This window comes from Aquarana catesbeiana, linkage group LG11, assembly GCF_042186555.1.
Source record: "Aquarana catesbeiana isolate 2022-GZ linkage group LG11, ASM4218655v1, whole genome shotgun sequence".
NCBI lineage: Eukaryota > Metazoa > Chordata > Amphibia > Anura > Ranidae > Aquarana > Aquarana catesbeiana.
The window spans coordinates 231461170-231482903 of NC_133334.1; the positions used below are offsets into that span (position 1 = coordinate 231461170).

The 21734-nt window shown below is 46.5% G+C and overlaps 1 protein-coding gene across 2 annotated transcripts in view; it reads right to left on the bottom strand.

The window, feature by feature from the left end:
* The window catches only part of LOC141112553 (F-box/LRR-repeat protein 8-like), a 46653-nt gene that overhangs the window by 21798 nt on the left and 3121 nt on the right, over positions 1-21734 (bottom strand). For both annotated transcript variants that reach the window (XM_073605474.1, XM_073605473.1), the window contains exon 2: positions 5505-5679. In XM_073605474.1, the coding sequence (XP_073461575.1) occupies positions 5505-5656 (152 nt within the window). In that variant the 5' untranslated portion in view covers positions 5657-5679. The remainder of the gene's footprint in view (positions 1-5504; positions 5680-21734) is intronic.

Consider the following 21734-nt stretch of genomic DNA (forward strand, 5'->3'; position numbering starts at 1 on the left):
CCGACAGCTGATGGAAACAGCTGCAGTGCCGACATTGCTGGACCCCAGGACAGGTAAGTGTCTTATTATTAAAAGCCAGCAGCTGCAGTACATGTAGCTGCTGGCTTTTAATTTTTGCAGGGGTGGGAGTATATCATCTTCCCATAATTTCTTGCAAAGCAGATTTCAGACAAGTGGGGGGGGGGGGGGGGGGGGTTAAGCACTGTGAACCAATTGAGCTATATTTCATTGCTGGCGGAGGAATTTTTTTTAAAGAGAAGAATGGGGTTCTTAAAAAAAAATTTAATTAAAAAAAAAAAAAAAAAAAAAAAAAGGAAAACCCTGATTACTCAGTTCTCGGTCTTCAGTGAGCAGAGTCACTGTCAGTCACCAGCTCTGTGCTCTGCCCATCCAGAGCTCACTGGAGAGGCTGAGCCAGCTTCCAATCCAGGCTCTCTGGGTGGACTTTCTGCACTCCTGTGATCTATTGGAGAAGTAGGGCCAAAAAAGCTTTGGCCCTACTTGTCCTTTAAGCTTCGTTGACATATATATGGTGCAGGAAATGCAGCGAATCCTATGCGTTTCCTGCACTGCACTGAAATTGCACAGCGTTCATGCGAACTGCAGGGGGATCAATGTTAAGTTAAGGACACCCCAAAATGGTATGAAAAATGCGATCCGATTCCAGTGCGGGAAAAAGGGGTTCTGCACCTTTTTTGTGCGAATTTGGTGCGATTTGAGCCTCACAAATGGATGGTTAAAATTGCACCGCACAGACATTGCACGTGATTTGAATAGGAATGCGGTGCGATTCCTATCCAAATCACATGCGGTGATATATGTGAACCCAGCACCTAGCAGCTTACAAGATGAAAAAAAAAATCTAAGCAATGTGATCGCGTTCTTTTATTGTCCAGTGAGCTGGCAGGCAACATAAAAAGCTCTGAAGCCTCAATATTTGAATAGTGATGTCAACCAGGTGGCTATGCAGAGGGTGTCTGAATCATATATCCTGATGTTTAAGGTTTTGGAACACGTCAGCTCTTTGAGTTTGTTTCAACATCGAATCCTTCTTTATCTATTTGCCTTCATTAAAATAATTTAGATAATGGTAAGGATTTGCAACTAAGCGCAGAAAAAAAAAATTGTTTATAGCCTGGAAATGTATAAAGAAGAACTCAGCTTAAGTGTCCTAGCAAAGTCTTGGGAGTATTCCACTCAGGCTTCTGGAGGTACATAAATGGCCTACACCTATAGCAAGGGAATTATTCAACTTTAGTCAAAGCTGCAGAGTTTGTTTTTATCTACAAACACCCCTTACCTGCATAGACAGTTTTTTGGTTTTTTTAAATAAATAAAAAAATGACCCTTTGATTTCAGACTGTACCCTGCAGTACTACTGTTCCACCACTAGCTGTCCTCAGTCTTCCAGGTTGAATGACAGCCAGCATATATTAACACACTTCCTCTGCGGCCAGGTTGTCATGGATTCGCCCAAGTCTCTGAATGGACAGTGAAAGTAGAAGAAGCACAGTGATCAGTTTATCTCCCCATCACTCTGCTTGCTCTTCCTATCAGCATGCCCCTGGGTTGGCACATTGTACGTTTCCTTTAAAGTGCAAGTTTAGCCCAAACTTTTTTTTTTTTGTTAGCGTAGGGAAGTACTGTGTTGCATCCCTGTTGAAATTGTATTTGGTCCTATGTACTTACATACGGGTACTGTAAATTATAGTATGAACATGAAAGGTACATTGTGTCAGCAGAGACTATGGCTGTCATGGGCCATCGTGGCCTAATTCTGGCCTCATAGGCCAATATCAGCTCTCCAGTTCTCAGAATCACAGGTGAAATAATCAACATTCTTCTATGGCTGAAAAAGTTCTAAAGTTAGGTCCATATATACTTGGACACAAGCACAATTTTCATACTTTTGGCCCTGTATGCCACCAGAATAAAATTAAAACTAAACAATCCAAATAAATTTGAAGTGCAGACTTTCAGCTTTAAATCAAGGGGTTGAACATAAATATCAAGTACAAATTTTAGGAACTACAACCATTTTTATACACATACCTACCATTTTCAGGGGCTCAAATGTAATTGGACAAATTAATATAATCATAAATAAAATGTTCATTTTTAATAATTTGTTGAGAATCCTTTACTGGCAATGACTGTCTGAAGTCTGGAACCCATGGACATTACCAAAGACGGGGTCTCCTCCTTTCTGATGCTTTGCCAGGCTCTAACTGCAGCTGTCTTCAGTTGTTCTTTGTTTGTGGGTCTTTTTGCATTTAGTTTTGCCTTTAGCAAGTGAAATGTATGCTCAATTGGGTTGAGATCATGTGATTGAAGGAAAAGAAGTGGTATATTCTGCAATGGCCGAGTCAAAGGCTCCTGGGTTGCTTTTGCAGTGTGTTTTAGATCATTGTCCATCTGTACTGTGAAGCGCTGTCCAATCAACTTTGCTGCATTTGGCTGAATCTGGGCTGACAGTATATCTCTAAACACTGTAGAATTCATCCAGCTGCTTCTGTCTTCTGTCACATCATCAATAAACACCAATCTCCCAATGCCACTTGAAGCCATGCATGCCCATCCCATCACACTGCCTCCACCATGTTTTACAGATGACATTGTGTGCTTTGGATCATAAACTGTTCCAAGCTTTCTTCACACTTTTTTCTTCCTGTCATTCTGGTACAGATTAATCTTAGTTTCATCCGTCCAAAGATTGCTTTTCCAGAACTGGTCTGGCTTTTTTAGATGTTTTTTGGCAAAGTCTAATCTGGCTTTTCTATTCTTTAGGCTTATGAATAGTTTGCACCTTGTGGTGAACCCTCTGTATTTGCTTCCATTAAGTCTTCTCTTGATTGTAGACTTTGACAGTGATACACCCACCTCCTGGAGAGTGTCCTTCACTTGTCTGGATGTTGTAAATGGGTTTTTCTTTACCATAGAGAGGATCCTGTGGTCATCCACCACGGTTGTCTTCCATGGACATCCAGGTCTTTTTATATTGCTGAGCTCACCAGTGAGTTCTTCTTTCCTCAGAATGTACCAAACTGTTGATTTGGCCGCTCCTAATGTTGCTGCTATCTCTCTGATGGATTTGTTTCGTTTTTGAAGCCTTACAATGGCCTGTTTCACTTGCATGGACAGCTCCTTTGAACACATGATGTAGGGTTCACAGCAATAGATTCCAAATGCAAATACCTCACTTAAAATTTACTCCAGAACTTTTTTCTGCTTAATTGATGGAGAAATAACGAAGGAGTAGCCCACACCTGGCTATGAAAGAGCTTTCGATTCAATTGTCCAATTACTTTTGGCCCCTTAAAACAGGGGATGGCTATTCTTAAGAGCTGCAATTCCTAATAAAATTCTCCGATTTGGATGTAAATACCCTCAAATTAAACCTGAGAGTGTGCACTTTCAGCCCATATACAGTGGGGACGGAAAGTATTCAGACCCCCTTAAATTTTTCACTCTTTGTTATATTGCAGCCATTTGCTAAAATCATTTAAGTTCATTTTTTTCCTCATTAATGTATGCACAGCACCCCGTATTGACAGAAAAACACAGAATTGTTGACATTTTTGCAGATTTATTAAAAAAGAAAAACTGAAATATCACATGGTCCTAAGTATTCATACCCTTTGCTCAGTATTTAGTAGAAGCACCCTTTTGACCTAATACAGCCATGAGTCTTTTTGGGAAAGATGCAACAAGTTTTTCACACCTGGATTTGGGGATCCTCTGCCATTCCTCCTTGCAGATCCTCTCCAGTTCTGTCAGGTTGGATGGTAAACGTTGGTGGACAGCCATTTTTAGGTCTCTCCAGAGATGCTCAATTGGGTTTAAGTCAGGGCTCTGGCTGGGCCATTCAAGAACAGTCACGGAGTTGTTGTGAAGCCACTCCTTTGTTATTTTAGCTGTGTACGTAGGGTCATTGTCTTGTTGGAAGGTAAACCTTCGGCCCAGTCTGAGGTCCTGAGCACTCTAGAGAAGGTTTTCGTCCAGGATATCCCTGTACTTGACCTAGGGTTGCCACATCATCCCTTTAATCCAGGACACATTACACAGGTTCTGAGGCTGATTTAATGCAGATAAGGCACCGAGTGAGTTTAATTACCACCTTAATCAGCCACAGAACCTGTGTAATTAATGTGTTTCCTGGATTAAAGGGATGATGTGGCCGCATTCATCTTTCCCTTGATTGCAACCAGTCATCCTGTCCCTGCAGCTGAAAAACACCCCCACAGCATGATGCTGCCACCACCATGCTTCACTGTTGGGACTGTATTGGACAGGTGATGAGCAGTGCCTGGTTTTCTCCACACATACCGCTTAGAATTAAGGCCAAAAAGTTCTATCTTGGTCTTATCAGACTAGAGAATCTTATTTCTCACTATCTTGGAGTCCTTCAGGTGATTTTTTAGCAAACTCCATGCAGGCTTTCATGTGTCTTGCACTGAGGAGAGGCTTCCGTCAGGCCACTCTGCCATAAAGCTCCGACTGGTGGAGGGCTGCAGTGATGGCTGACTTTCCACAACTTTCTCCCATCTCCCGACTGCATCTTTGGAGCTCAGCCACAGTGATCTTTGGGTTGTTCTTTACCTCTCTCACCAAGGCTCTTCTCCCTCGATAGCTCAGTTTGGCCGGACGGCCAGCTCTAGAAAGGGTTCTGGTCGTCCCAAACGTCTTCCATTCAAGGATTATGGAGGCCACTGTGCTCTTAGGAACCTTAAGTGCAGCAGAAATCTTTTTGTAACCTTGGCCAGATCTGTGCCTTGCCACAATTCTGTCTCTGAGCTCTGACATGCACTGGGAGCTGTAAGGTCTTATATAGACAGGTGTGTGGCTTTCCTAATCAAGTCCAATCAGTATAATCAAACACAGCTGGACTCAAATGAAGGTGTAGAACCATCTCAAGGATGATCAGAAGAAATGGACAACACTTGAGTTAAATATATGAGTGTCACAGCAAAGGGTCTGAACACTTAGGACCATGTGATATTCCAGTTTTTCTTTTTTAATAGATCTGCAAAAATGTCAACAATTCTGTGTTTTTCTGTCAATATGGGGTGCTGTGTGTACATTAATGAGGAAAAAAATAAACTTAAATGATTTTAGCAAATGGCTGCAATATAACAAAGAGTGAAAAATTTAAGGGGGTCTGAATACTTTCCGTCCCCACTGTATATTACATAACTATAGCTTGAATATATTTTGGTAAATACCTGAAAAAAAATCTAAAATCGTGCCTGTGTCCAAATATATATGGACCTAACTGTATAATAAAGTATCAAATACTGTATAATAAATTATATATGATTTCTGTCTACATTTACTCTAGTAGGTGCATATATGCACGGAAGGTGGGAACTTTAGATTGTAAGCTCCTTGAGGTAAGATGTGAATATACAATACATGTAAAGCTCTGCGTAAATTGTCAGCACTATAAAAATACCTATAATAAATAAATTAAATAACATTTTAAATAAAAAAACCTTATTACCTACCAGATTTCTGTGTAGTGCCAGACAGAGTTTGAAGCCACAGCCGATGCCCAGGACTGGCAGACCTGGGAGACAGCCCGTCTATCAGTAATAGGCAGGTAATAGAACACTTGTGTGAGGACATCTTGAGGCATGTACTTCCATTGCTCAGACATCGTGCCTCTGCTTCCAGCTTAACCTGTTTGGAACAAGCACAGGTATTTTATTGCACCGTCATTGATACCAAACATGGTCATCGCAGTTTTCCTTTTCTCTCATTCGCCTATTTAAGTTGCACTCAGGAAAAAGTTTATGGATCTACATTAAACATTGTTGGCCCTGAAAAGAGATTACTCATGGCGGGTGAAAGGTCAAACACACAGGTTGAGCTAGATAAATAGTGCTCTGTATTGTGTAGGAGGAGAAGTGATCCGAATAGAAGGGTGATGGTGGTTTGTAGCCAGGACATACAGCCGGTTTTAATACAATGTCAACTTTTTCTGTTTTTAGCTTTTGGTTATTGGGCTGGAATGTTAATTAGATCATTGAGGGCCCATCACACATGTTAATGCATAAGACAATGGGCGTAGAATGCAGTCACCATGAATGGCCCACATGGCGCTTGCACATGAGTTGCCGGCGCACCTGCTGTACAGCACACCACTGCAAACTCGTGCAAACTGCTTCGACAAAAATTACTGCAGGTGCATTTTTTTCTAGACATTAACCACCTGGAAGGATTTGCCTCTTTAATGACCAGACCATTTTTTTGCGATACAGCACTGCGTCGCTTTAACTGGCATCACGGCCATGTGCTCGTGATGCCTGCGGAGGAAAGCAGGGGAAGCCTCCATGATGCCCACCACGGATGGAGTAAGTGCATCGACCAACCCAACCGGGGGGGGGGGGGGGGGCTTTTGCAGTTTGCCCGCTCTCCATAAAAAATGACCACCAGCTGCACCACTGAGCAACACAAGTAACATGCATTAGCATGCCAGCATGCTCCGACAATGTATAGATAATTCCTGGTTCACACTAGCACCATGCCGTAACCAACACAATTCCAGTGCTGGTTCCCACATTGCATAGGAATCACAGGTAGTTCACATTGGGTTGCCACCTCATCCCTTTAAACCCAAACATGTATGAATTACACAGGCTCTGAGGCTAATTTAACGCAGATAAGGCACCAAGTGAGTTTATTTACCAATTTAATCAGCCACCAAACCTGTGTAATTCATATGTGTTCGGTTTAAAAGGAATGAGGTGGCAACCCTAAGTTCCCACTGCCCTATGCAAACCGCTGCAGGTGTCAATAGAAAGTTAATCACACCCCCAGATCGGTTCGCCTATCGCAGTGCGAACTGCCAAATGGTGCAGGAATCGGATTGCATGGGTGTGAACAGTGGGAGGGGGTTATTCTTCACGCACCCGCTGTCACATTTTAGAAACTACGCAGCTGTGTGGCAGAGAGATCTGTGAATTCACAGGGAGATCTGTGAATGAATGAAGGACAAGTCCCCTCTTCCACCATGCTAATCAGCCTGTAGTTCTTAATGAACTACCAAGGTGCTTATCAGTGCCCTCATAGTTCCCTGACACTTCCTGCAGCTGAGTAAGTGCCGGTGTTCTGCCGAGAAAGTTCTGCTCGGCGGATAAGGACCCCCCTCTACTGCGCAGGCGCTGCGCCTGCGCAGTAGGATCCGGCGGAAATAGCCGAAGATAAATAGGGGAAAATCAGCTGTACTTGGCGCCTGTAAGAGGGCCCCTCGCGGGCTCGCTTCACTCGCCACGCTTCGGGCACGGCCTCGCTTCGCTCGGCTCTTTTAGATTCCCCCTCTAGGTCCACTTGGATGGTGGGGAAGGAACCTGGACCCAGGGCGCAGGCGCCGTGTACAGGTGATTGGAGATTTTGTCGTTCGGCTATCTCCGGCGGCTGCTAGTAGTTCGTACTGTGCAGGCGCTGCGCCTGCGCAGTACAGGGGGGAACTTATCCCCCGAGGGAACTTTCTCGGCAAGACACCGGTCCACACAGGGGCAACACGACTTGCAGGTCGACTCACCGAGGCGACCTGCACACGACTTCAGTGGAGGCTTGCAAAACGACTTCTGTATAGAAGTCAATGCAAGTCGCCTGAAGTCGCCCCAAAAATACTACAGGAACCTTTTTATAAGTCGGTTCCGTAGTACAGAATGGGACGTGACTTGTCAGGCGGCTAAGTTGCCTGACAAGTCGCTCCTGTGTGAACCGGGGCTTACTGTCTGCCTGTACAGAGGTAAAGGCAGAGATTTGTCTTCAGGATCCTGACATTGCACCCGCGATCCACTGACCAGGTGGACAAGGTCTGCAGGATAAAAGGAAAAAAAATAATAATAAATGCACTTTTTTTTAACCTGCAAAATAATGTGCATTTAGTATTTTTTATTTTATTTATTTTTTTTAAAAAGGTGAACTCAGCCTTTAGCCCATGTTCACACTGAGGGCGGGTTTGAAATTGTGCGAGTTCTGCTGAACTTTCAAACCGGCATTTCAATCCGACTTCGGGGGGGGTGCGATTTGACAGACATCCGTGCGGGTTCATGCACAGATGTCTATTAAAATCACCCCCGAAGTCACCAAAAGTAGTGCAGAAACTACTTTTGGGAATCAGTGCGGCACCACAAGGTCGTCACTCTCACATTCAAACGGTGCCAGTGCTGGCGATAGGCTCCGATTTGGAATAAGATTTGACATGTCAAATCGGCCCGGTGTGAACGACACTTAATCTATGGTTGCTACCTCATCCCTTTAAACCCGAACACATATTAATTACACAGGTTCTGTGGCTGATTAAGGTGGTAATTAAACTCACTTGGTGCCTTATCTGCATTTAAAGTGGTGTTCCGGCCAAAATTATACATTTTAAATAAAAATATCCCTATAATACACAAGCTTAATGTATTCTAGTAAAGTTAGTCTGTAAACTAAGGTCTGTTTTGTTAGTTTATAGCAGAAGTTTGTTATTTTATAAACATACAGCAGGCCGTGGCCATCTTAAGTGTGGGCATCTGAAGCCAGACTGTATTTCTTCCTGGATCTCATCCTTGCAGATCTCACACATGCTCAGTGCAGCACAAGCAGTGTAATAGGTTTCAGGTCAGGTTTCCATAGCAACGGCAGTGTCAGAGGAAGTTGCCGCCCCTTCCCAGAAGGCACTGCAAACAGGAAATGATGCGCTGGGCCACGGCCAGGGAGGAGGAAGTGATAAATGAATACAGCAGATATACAGTAGGTGCTGAGAAAAAAAATGTAAAAATATCCAATTAATTTACAGTGCACAGTTTATGCTGAAGAGTTGTAAAAGTGGGTGGAACTCCACTTTAATTAGCCTCAGAACCTGTGTAATTCAAAGGTGTTCGGATTTAAAGGGATGAGGTGGCAACTCTAGCTTAATCAGCAGCTTACAGATACTGCCATCTCCTGAATGCCTTTTCTTTTTTCTTTGCCGATCAGTAATTTTGAATGGAACAAACACAATGCAAATGTGCGCTTGTCAAACTTTCCCATTCAAGTCAATGGTGCCGCACCACAAGGCAAAAGCTCAATAGGCTGCGTTACATTTGCCGTGGCCACAATGCAAAGCATCAAGGCTGTGGCATGTGTATAGTCCCAGCAGGCTGTTTGCTGTGTTTTAAGTGGGAGGTAAAATAGTGGCCCAACAACCTGTTTTTACCACCCCTGACTGCCTATATGAAGGGGAGGCCTTAAAATTGAACTTTAGTCAGAAAATTAGGTCCTGCTAGATCATTTTTCTGGCTGGCCCCTTTTGCAGGTATAGCTACACATACTGTTATACATTAGGACACTTACCTGTCCTGGAGTCCAGTGATGTCGGCACCGCAGCTGATGTTTCCATCTGCTGGTAGGGTGCTGCCACGGGCATTGCTGGTAAGGGAACCCGGCAGTGTAGCCTTTCGGCTCCACGGCCGGGTCCCTACTGCGCATGCGCAAAGCACGCTGTGCTCTCTTACTGGCCCGGCTGAAGGGGGGGGCAAGCTGCTGACGTAATTCGCCGTCCTAGTCTCCCGGAAGTGGGGAAAAGGTACCTGTAAAAAAAAAAACAGGTATCCCCTCCACCTAAAAGGTGCCAAATCAGGCACTTGAGGGGGGGAAATCATAAGCGGAAGTTCAATTTTTGGGTGGAACTACACTTTAAAAAGAAGCACCTTTACTGTTTAAAATCCAGTAATATGCCATCTCACCCTGCTCTGCACATGCTCAGTTGATCTCTATTCAGTGTTGCCAACCCCCCGAAGTGAAATTTACTGGCAGAACGTCAAAATTTACAAACAGTGCCCATTTTTTACTGGCAAAAAAAAACCCATGAAATTTACTGGCAGATCCACATTTTTTACTGACACTGCAAAAAAAGTACCTAAAATTACTGTTTTTAGTGCTAAACATTGCAAATATTAATATTTGAACTGTAAACACATAGCTAGTGCTATTAGCAATGTGTTTAAGTTAAACAAAAGTCAAAAAAATATATTTCTCAATTTACATGAAGGTCAGGTTACTATAACCCGGCCAGCAGAGAGTTCTCCCTTACATCAGAGTCTGCAGGATGGTGACCAGAGACCACCTTCCGCAGTGTGAATACACTAAGGTAAGGGGGGATTACTAATATAGGGGGGGAAACCTTTATATCAGTGCCCCCTTACATTATTGTATTCACTCCCGCCTTACATCAGTGACCCCCCCCAGACTGGCCTGGCGGCACTGTCACTGACCTCCTCTCAGGTGCACCCAGCAGGGCTCAGTCAGATGGCTCCAGCTTGGTGGCTATTCTATAGTCTCCTCTCCACAGTCCACACGTGTCTGTCTCTTCCCGTAACCCTCCATCCTGGCAGCACTCCCACTCTTGAATCCTTTCTAGGATCCCCTCAAAGACTGCAGACATGATAAGAGACAAGAGATGGTCAGAGACTGCGGACATACTACAGGAGAAGGACAGAGGCTGCGGACATACTACAGGAGGTGGACAGAGGCTGCGGACATACTACAGGAGGTGGACAGAGGCTGCGGACATACTACAGGAGGTGGACAGAGGCTGCGGACATACTACAGGAGGTGGACATAGGCTGCGGACATACTACAGGAGGTGGACAGAGGCTGCGGACATACTACAGGAGGTGGACAGAGGCTGCGGACATACTACAGGAGGTGGACAGAGGCTGCGGACATACTACAGGAGGTGGACAGAGGCTGCGGACATACTACAAGAGGTGGACAGAGGCTGCGGACATACTACAGGAGGTGGACAGAGGCTGCGGACATACTACAGGAGGTGGACATAGGCTGCGGACATACTACAGGAGGTGGACAGAGGCTGCGGACATACTACAGGAGGTGGACAGAGGCTGCGGACATACTACAGGAGGTGGACAGAGGCTGCGGACATACTACAGGAGGTGGACAGAGGCTGCGGACATACTACAAGAGGTGGACAGAGGCTGCGGACATACTACAAGAGGTGGACAGAGGCTGCGGACATACTACAGGAGGTGGACAGAGGCTGTGGACATACTACAGGAGGGGGACAGAGGCTGCGGACATACTACAGGAGGGGGACAGAGGTTGCGGACATACTACAAGAGGTGGACAAAGACTGCGGACATACTGCAGGAGGGGGACAGAGGCTGCGGACATACTGCAGGAGGGGGACAGAGGCTGCGGACATACTGCAGGAGGGGGACAGAGGCTGCGGACATACTGCAGGAGGGGGACAGAGGCTGCGGACATACTGCAGGAGGGGGACAGAGGCTGCGGACATACTGCAGGAGGGGGACAGAGGCTGCGGACATACTGCAGGAGGGGGACAGAGGCTGCGGACATACTGCAGGAGGGGGACAGAGGCTGCGGACATACTGCAGGAGGGGGACAGAGGCTGCGGACATACTACAGGAGGGGGACAGAGGCTGCGGACATACTACAGGAGGGGGACAGAGGCTGCGGACATACTGCAGGAGGGGGACAGAGGCTGCCGACATACTACAGGAGGGGGACAGAGGCTGCGGACATACTACAGGAGGGGGACAGAGGCTGCGGACATACTACAGGAGGGGGACAGAGGCTGCGGACATACTACAGGAGGGGGACAGAGGCTGCCGACATACTACAGGAGGGGGGACAGAGGCTGCGGACATACTACAGGAGGGGGACAGAGGTTACGGACATACTACAGGAGGGGGACAGAGGCTGCGGACATACTACAGGAGGGGGACAGAGGCTGCGGACATACTACAGGAGGGGGACAGAGGCTGCGGACATACTACAGGAGGTGGACAAAGACTGCGGTCAGGACACATCCTCACAGCAGCCTCCTCCCCTGTCCACCATCATATTACTTCTCCAGTCCACATCAGATTCATCAGTGTGCTGTGTCCTTCTCCTGTACCCCTTTCACCTCTGCCTTGACCTGTGGAGAGGTGAAAGGGGCACAGGAGGAGGACACAGCACACTGATGAATCTGATGTGGACTGGAGAAGTAATATGATGGTGAATAGAGCACATCAGTCTCTGTCCCCTGCATATGCCATGCAGCCAGGGCCCAGGGACAGAGACTGATGTGCTCTATTCACCATCATATTACTTCTCCCGGCTCCAGTGAGTCCCAGTAATGTCCTCCTTTAGATCCCAATCCCATCCCCCCCACAGCTTTACTCTCCGTACCTCCTGTGTGTGCACTGTGCAGCCAGCCAAGTCATGCACTGCATGACAGGACAGAGTCGCCTGGGCCTGGCTCAGCTCAGCTGTCAGCTTGCCTTGCCGCCGCGCTCGATCGATTCGAAAATGGCGCCGGGCGGCGGTATTACGTTACTGCGCATGCGCCGCCCGGCCGAGCGCGTACGAGCTTTCCCGAGCCTGGCTGGCTTCGGAACGGCGCATGCGCAGTTGCGTGGCCGGCTCGTGGCCATCATTTTTACGGGCACCGGTGCCCGTAACGGGCATTCACGGGCGCCCCGAAAAACGGGTTGTTTTTACGGGCTGCCCGTAAATCTACGGGCGGTTGGCAACACTGTCTCTATTATCGGCACTGTGCCTAAAGTCAGAGCCACTAGAGGCCGATCAGCTGACCGCCTTAATGACACAGACTGTGCAGAGGGAACACAGATTAGGGAGGGACAAAAGAGAAGCAGGAGCAGTGACAGGACAAACTCTGCTGCCAGGGAGACACAAAAGAGTTAAAGCAGAGTTCCACCCAAAAATGGAACTACCGCTTTAAGGGAAGGTGACCCCCTGACATGTCACATTTCACATTTGGCATGTCATTTTTTTTGGGGGGGGGGAGCGGAAACTCTCTTTTTAGAGGGTTCCAGCTCCCACTTCCTCCTGGCGCACTGCGGCACTGGAAGCAAGTTTACCCCCTCCCCCCCCCCCCTCGGCAATCATCTGGGACACGTCACAGGTTCCAGATGATTGCCCGGCCACTCACGGCGCGCCGTACGGCTCGCACATGCGCAGTGAAGCCACAGCCGGGCACCCACAGTTACAATGCCGGTGCCGCAGAGAGGAGGGGGAGACGAGCGGGGCTTTGTTCCCCCGCATCGCTGGACCCTGGGGCAGGTAAGTGTCCTATTATTAAAAGTCAGCAGATGCAGTATTTGTAGCCGCTGACTTGTAATTTTTTTTTTTAAGCGGAACTCCGCTTTAACTTAAGTTACAAGTTAACAAGGATAGAGTCTTATCTTATCTCCCTGGGATTCTCTCCTTTCTCCTTCCTGGGCCTGTGAACTTCAGCACTGTATAGCTTGTCAGCTTTCCTCTCTAAAGCCAGCCATACATGGATTGAAATTCAGCCAGTTCAGCAGGGACTGGCCCGAATTGCAATCCATGTATGGGCAGGCAGATTGTACTCCATCCATCAATCGACTTGGATACAACCAGCATGTTGGATTTTTCTACATGCAATTACTGCCAGCGCTGCAGGAGTGAGCCCGGGTTTACACTGCTGCTGTGCGAGACACCACATGTAATTCACACCGGAATCGCAGCACATTCCTGTGCGAATTACATGCGGTGTCTCCGGGGTGCGAATTGAGCTATGGATTTGTATGGCTGAAATCGCACAGCATTTGAACCAAACTGGTGAAGGAAAGACACTCACCCAAGCTCTACTGCTATATTGATGTTGATGAGCGGAGTCGGTGCACTGGCTCACTGTGAATCCATGGGAAAAAAAGTCGCCGGCAACTCAAGGCTTCTACTTATAGAAATGTATTTAGGCCCAATAGCAGTGGAAAAAAACACATAACGCTAAGCATCATGTGGATTCTACACTGTTATTGTGCCTAAATACATTTCTATAAGTAGAAGCTTTGGGTTGCCGGAAATTTCTTTTACAATAAACTGGTGCAGGACCCCTTTTCTGTCCGTGTCAGAATCGGATCGTATGGGTGATCACACCCATGCGATCCAATTCTGCAAATTGCACTGCATTTTGCAAACTGATTGCGGGGTGTCATTAACTTAAAGTGGATGTAAACCCCATTCATGAATTTTGAGCTGGGCACAAATATCTGCAGTGTTTTCTTATCTCTCTTCAAAGCGCTATGTCCCTTGGCATTCTCCTGCTCCTTTCTTCTGTTATCAGCATGATAACTTCTGACAAGTTCTCCGTCAACTATAAATAAATTAGCAGAGAGCTGGTCTATTCACAGCACAGCTCTGCATTATTTCTTCTTTTTTCTGCCTATGTGGAGGGGGGTGGGGGTGTGCCTTTCCTCCAATCAGCTGTCTCACAGTGTATGGCAAGAATCCACATCCACAGGCAGTAGTGTATTTAGGTTTTGTGCTGCCCTAGGCCTGACTAAACTCGTGCACCCCTAATTTAAATATGACCCACCCCTTCCTGTCAAGGCCACACCCCTTGTTGTTTAAGACCCGCCCTGAAATTTTCGAGTGGGGACACTGGGGGGGGGCAACGGATTCCCTTAATTTGCATAGATTTCCTCTCACTTCCTGTTTGGCTATGGGGAAGGAAGTGAAGGGAAATCTCTGCAATGGGACAGGGATGGTAAAAAATAAACTGACAGGGGCTATAACCCTCCCTTACTCTTTCCAAAATGAAAAAAAAAAGTGTTGCCTATAGTTCTACTTTAAGCACAAATTTCTGAAAATTTTATGGAGAGGACTAAGAAGATATAACCATGCCAATGGTGCAGCAGAAAACATATTGCAAAGTGAGGAAGGTTTGTGGTCCAGAATGATAGGACAGTCAAAATTAGAAGTTGCGGATTGCCGGCCGCCCGCATACCGGAAGCAGTGCCTAATTTGCCTCTCAGCCCAGTCCGCCCAATAGACTGGCACTACACTAACAGCGCATGCCGGCGGGGACTCTTTCCGTGCTGCCCCCCTGCAAAGTGCTGTCCTAGGCCTGGGCCTTTTTGGCCTAGGCCAGGATACAGCGTTGCCCACAGGTGAACCAGGGAGTGAAAATTCTAACAGGGCGGTGCAAATTCTAAACAGTATATAATGCTGAAGACAGCAGATATACATGTAAAACTTATGTAGGGAGATTTGTTTCATCTCTGTGTATCATCTGAGGCTGTTCACTTCACTGGGTATATAGAAGGGTTTACATCCGTTTTAAGCTACACTCTGCAATCGGTTCGCATGGACGGGTTGCGATTTAGATGCGGCGCTGAATCTGCAGGGAATTTGAACCGCATCTAGTGTGAACCCAGAATGAGCGCTGATAGAGAATTTGAGCAATTTTCTTTCCTTCCACCTGTGGTGAAAGGAAAGAAAATCCATGAATCTATGGCTTGCCGAACTTCGCCAAGATATACAATCAAGGCTGGAAATGTACACATTCTAATTGAAGAAAGTGACATATAGTTTTTGAGACCAAGTAGAAGGGGGGGGGATCCCCTGTAAGGAAGTGACTGCTCTGGACTTCAACAAAATGGTGGCCTCCAGCAAGAAGAAACAGGAGTAACGCTGAAGGCAAAATTACAGCACACACTCATTTTGGTAGCCCAATTATTAATGTGGAATGTATATTCTTTTGTTAAAGAGACAGTAAAGATACGCTATAAAACCATTTCAAATAATAAAATTTTAATGTCTTAACCCCACTGGTTTCCTGGGTTATCCTCAAAATGCATACTCACAGGTCCAGCGAATCCATCGTTGTCCTGCTGCAATCTGCTGCCACACACAGCATTTCAGGCTGCCATCTTCTTTATTTCTATCATCGGGGGGGCTTCTGTTTCTTTTTGGCTCTAGCAGCCAGCTGGCTACAAGAGCCAGGAAGAGACAGCCGCCCCCCTGATGACACGCACTGTCAGGTACCCCAAGGCCTCCTGGGATGCATGATGTCAGTATCCCAGGAGGTTGCAGGCCAGTCGGACGTCATTCTATTCTAGATGAGAATCTCAAACATGACAGGAAATGTCCCTAAATGGGTAGAAGAGGAAAGAAATTAAAAAATACATTTCAAATTATGAGAAGGGGGATGAAGGTCCTCTTTAAGTGCAGGTTGTAAGGCTACAAAATGTGGAAAAATGTGAATGAATACTTAGGCTACGTTTCCACTAGTGCGACTTGTCATGCGACTTGGGACTGCAAAATCGCATGACAATTCGTACCCCATGATTTCCGATGAGTGCCGTTCATATCTGTGCAACTTCAAAGTAGTCCCTGCACTACTTTGGTCTGACTTTATGTCCATAGACGTCAAGAATACACAGGCATTGCTTCAAGTCTCATCAAAATCACGCAACTTTCAGGTCGCAATAGTGGAAACCTAGCCTGAAAGCCGTATCAAACCTTGCATGTTTTTATTTTCCCACATTGAGCACAATAAAATTAACATTCCCCAGTAAACTATTTGTTAAAATTATTTTCCCGGCACTTGCAATTTACAACTTCAAGTGCCGGTTCACACTTGTGCGATTTCAGACATCGCTTGTGCTGTGCACCACACTGCTGTGCAGATCACATGCAATGTCTGTGCTATGCAAATTCAGCCAGACAAATTGTCTGGCTGAATTTGCATCGTATTCAGACCTAAATCATGCAGGACCCTTTTTTTTGTCTGCATCAGAATCGGATCGCATGGGTAATCGGATTTGTGTCCGAATTCACAGTTCGCACTGCGCTATGCGAACCTTCTGGGGGTGTCATTAACTTTCTATTGACACCTGCAGTGGTTTGCATAGGGCAGTGTGATCTGCCTGCGAGTTCTCCAGCCAGTCTGTTAGCTATCAAAAGAGAGGGGGTAGGAGGGAGGAGAAGGGGAGTGCCTTGCTACCCTGGGTTATGGGGCTGTGTGTTTCTATTGAAGCACAAAGTGTAGGGGGATTCAACTCTAGTCCGATCATGCAAGGTGACTCCATAGGATGCTGCAAGATAAATGAGCCTTCCTGAAACCACCACTGGGGGCTGTGGTCATGGTACCAACTTAAAGGGGTTGTAAAGGTTCGCGTTTTTTCACCTTAATGCATCCTATTAAGGTGAAAAAAAACATTAAGGTGAAAAAACACCTGGCAGTCATGGCCCCCCCCCCCGTTTTACTTACCTGAACCCCTTCATTCATTTGGCGGGGACGCGCTGTCTCTCTCTCCACGGGGTCCCGGCTCTTGATTGGATAGATTGATAGCATCGCCGCCATTGGCTCCCACTGCTGTCAATCAAATCCAATGACGCGGGCGCCGGAGGGCGGGGCCGAGTCCTGCATTCGGCCTCTATGGACGCCAAATTCTGGACTCAGGAGCGTGCCCGCAAGGTAATCCCCCAGGAGAGCTTTTCTCTGAGGGGGTTATCTGATGCGGGGAGGAGCTGCGAGAGCCGCCGGGGGACCCCAGAAGAGGAGGTTCGGGGCCACTCTGTGCAAACGAGCTGCACAGTGGAGGTAAGGATGATGTGTTTCTTATTTAAAAAAAAAAAAAAATTACTCTTAAAGTCACTTTAACCGCTTCCTGACTTTCTCATGCAGATGTACTGCGGCAGAAGAGCACGTACAGGCAGATTAACGTACCTGTATGTGGCCCTTTAAGAGGCGGCTTGCGCGTGCGCCTGCCGGGAGCTCCGTGACCGTGATCCCTGGACCCGCGGACTCGATGTCCGCGGGGATACCCGCGATCATCTCACGGTGAGGAAGAACGCGGAGATGCTAATGTAAACAAGCATCTCCCCGTTCTGCCTAAAGACAGGACACCGACAGCAAAAAGCGCCCTGAGGCGATTCAGTTCGCATAGGTAGCGCTATACAAGTCACTCATTCATTCATTCATGATCACAGCTCCCTGTAATCAGGAGCTGTGATCAGTGTAGTGTCACATATAGCCCCTCCCCCCCACAGTTAGAATCACTCCCTAGGACACACTTAACCCCTACAGCGCCACCTAGTGGTTAACCCCTTCACTGCCAGTCACATTTACACAGTAATCAATGCATTTTTAATTGCACTGATCGCTGTATAAATGTGAATGGTCCCAAAATCGCGCCAAAAGTGTCCGATGTGTCCGCCATAATGTTGCAGTCATGATAAAAAAAACACTGATCGCCGACATTACTAGTAAAAAAAAAAAAAAAAAAAAGGATCAATAAACATTCATAAAACTATCCCCTATTTTGTAGACGCTATGACTTTTGCGCAAACCAATCAATAAACGCTTATTACGTTTTTTTTTTACCAAAAATATGTAGAAGAATACATATCGGCTTAAACTGAGGAAAATAAATGTTTTTTTATATATTTTTTGGGGATATTTATTATAGCAAAAAGTAAAAAATAATGCGTTTTTTTCAAAATTGTCACGATTTCTTTGTTTATAGCGCAAAAAATAAAAACTGCAGAGGTGATCAAATGCCACCAAAAGAAAGCTCTATTTGTGGGGAAAAAAGGACTTCAATTTTGTTTGGGAGCCACGTCGCACGACCACGCAATTGTCAGTTAAAGCGACCCAGTGCCGAATCGCAGAAAGTGCTCTGGTCTTTGGCCAGCCAAATGGCCTGGGGCTTAAGTGGTTAAGGTAAATGTAAAGCTTCGTTTTTCTCTTTGTTTTTTGTTTTTTTAAATAACATACTTACCACCTCTGTGCAAGGGTTTTGCACAGAGCGCCCTCGATCCTCCTTTTCTGGGGCGCTCTCGATCCTCCTTTTCTGGGTCCCCCCCTCCCCCCGTGCTCTCCTGGCTCCTCCTCCTCTTGAGTGCCCCCCCGCGGAGAGCCGCTTTCCATGGGGGGCACTCGTGTGGGCGCGCTCCTGAGTCCTGTTGCTGCGTCCATTGACACAGACAGCAGGACTCGGCCCCGCCCCCCTGGCTCCTGTGTCACTGGATTTGATTGACAGCAGCAGGAGCCAATGGCTGGATTAATCTATCCAATGAGGAGCTGAGACAGCAGCTGGAACGATCGGGCTCAAGTAAGGAAGGGGGGAGGGGCTCTGGGGGGCTGCAGCACAAAAGGTCTTCACCTTAATGCATTGTATGCAAAACTGTGAGGGTTTAAAACTCCTTTAAACTGGAACATAGATTAAAAGATGCAGAACCTCCTTATTCAATCAGTTGCTAAACGTGCTTAAAAATGTAGCTATTAAAGTGGTATTAAAGGGGTTGTAAAGGGTACTGATTTTTTACCTTAATTCATTCAGTGCATTAAGGCAAAACCCTTTTATGCACAGCATCTTCCCTAGCCCCCCTAAATATTTACCTGATCCTGATCTTTATCCAGCGTTGCTCTCTCTCTCCCTCCTCACTGGACTTCGCAAAAGCAACAAAAGCCATTGGCTCCTGCTGCTGTCAATCAAATCAGTCATGAGGGATCGGGAGGTTGGGCCGAGCCGCACTGTGTGTGTCAATGGACACACACAGCACAGCTCAGGATTTTCCAATAGTGGTACATGGAGAAGAGGAGGAACCCTCACCTGACCAGGGGACCTAGAAGAGGAGGATCAGGGCTGCTCTGTGCCATATCATTACACAGAACAGGTAAGTATGACACTTTTTGTTTTATAAAGAATCTTTACAATCACTTCAAACCCAAAAATGTAATATTGCACATTGCAGCTTACCAATCCCTAGCTGTGGTGACTACATTTTTTTTTTTTTTTTTAGGCTTTTCTCCCTCTGTTTTCACCTGCTGATCTGGCCAGTAACACCCCTCCTGTATTAGAGTGCTCCCACTCTGGATAATTGAGCGCGGAGGCACACTAGACAGCGGCGGCATTGTCAGACTGAGGGGATGAATGTTAGATGTACTAGCAGATTTAAATACACTAACAAACTGAAGCTGAACTCCAGCTAACACTTATAATCAGTCACAGCAAACAGCTTTTTCTTTTGGGATAAAGGTTTTTACATGAATAAAAGCTGATCATTGTAAGCAATGTAAAAAAAAACAGATTTACTGGCTGAATCTGCAGATGAAAATAAAGGACAGAAAGCCAAAATAAAGAAAACTAATGCAGCCATTACATCTAAGAATTGGTAAGCAGCAATATAATAAATGTTTGCTTTTAGGTTTAATACTGCTTTAACCTCTTCACGCCCGCTCTATAGCCGAAAGACGGCTTCAGCGTGGGCCTAAATTGCCGGGAGGGCGTCCATGTACATCCTCCCATGCAACCACTGCCTGCATGCCCCCTGCAGGGCTGGGCGCTCTGATCAGTGAGTCCATGAGAGTCGGCTGATCACAGATCGGAGTAAGGGGCTGAACCTGGCCCTTTACCATGTGATCAGCTGTCAGCCAATGACAGCTGATCACATGATGTAAACAGAAGCTGGAAATCGGCTTTTTTTTCCCCCTCACGCTGACAGCGCGAGGAGAAATAAATAAGCTGATTACTGGCTTCTATAAAACGGCACATCGGTCCCATACACAGAGCCACTGCTACTAACTAGTGCCCACCAGTGCCACCTACCATGCATATCCATACTGCTAAGCAGGGCCCACCAGTGCCACCTATCAGTGCTCATCAGTGCCACCTATCAGTGTCGCCTACCAGTGCCCATCAGTGTCACAAAAAAAAGTGCCACTTCCCCCCCTGTATAACTGGCCATCGCAGTAAGCAGCATTGGAGGGCGACATAAGATATAAACAGGGCCAAGGACTTTGGTTGTCTGCGAACTGGTCGGTAAGTAAGCTTGTTTTTTTCCTTGGATTTATCCTTGGCCCTGTTTATTATTGCCCATTAATGCCACCTCACTGCCACCTATCAGAGGCTCCTGATCAGTGCCCACCAATGCCGCCTCATCAGTGCCCATCAGTGTCACCTATCAGTGCCCATCAGTGTCACCTATCAGTGCCCATCAGTGAAGGAGAAAAATTACCTTTTTCCAAAATTGTATAACTCTGAAAACAGGTTTTATTTTTTAACCACTTGCCGCCCGCCCTATAGCAAAATGACGGCGGCAAAGTGGTTTTAATATCCTGACCGGACGTCATATGACGTCCAGCAGGATAACAGCCGCCGCGCGCCCGTGGGGGTGTGCATTGTGGTGATCGGTGGTGTGGTGTATCAGTCTGACACACCACAACACCGATCTAGGTAAAGAGTCTCTGACAGAGACTCTTTACCATGTGATCAGCCATGTCCAATCACGGATGATCACAGTGTAAACAGGAAGAGACGCTGATCGGCTTTTGCTCACTCGCGATGAGGAATGCTCCTTGGCTGCTCCTCTCACGGGGGGGGTCTTTGCTGATTATCAGCGCAGCCTCCTCCGCCCCCCAAGGATGCCCACAATGGACCACCAGGAACGCCACTAGGACCACCAGGGATGTCACCACCAGGTATGCCACCCTAGACCACCTGGGATGCCAATCATTGCCCACACAATGGATGTCAATCAGTGCCCACAATAGGTATTACTGATTGGCAGGCATTATTGTTTAAAACTGTGAGTGAACAAGAGAAAGGCCACCAAATCTCGTCCTACTACCACTGCGCTCTGTATACTACAAACGTCCTAGTGCTAGCTGCCACTTTAAAAATTAAATGATAAAATCTGGGTCATCTCTAAGGTCAAAAACACAAAAAGATGAAGAGTGGCGCTACCCCCCTACAGTGGGGCTTGAGGTAAGTGACCACACCCCCTCTATTATAATAAAAAGATCCTAAATCACAGTAGTTGAAAGTGGATTACCAATATTCAATAATAGTAGTCACACAAAAACATCAATTGCTTAATGTGATAGTAATTCCTAATGTGATAAAAATAACCTAAAAGTGTTGAACATAATATAGCATTACCTTAACAAAAAGTGA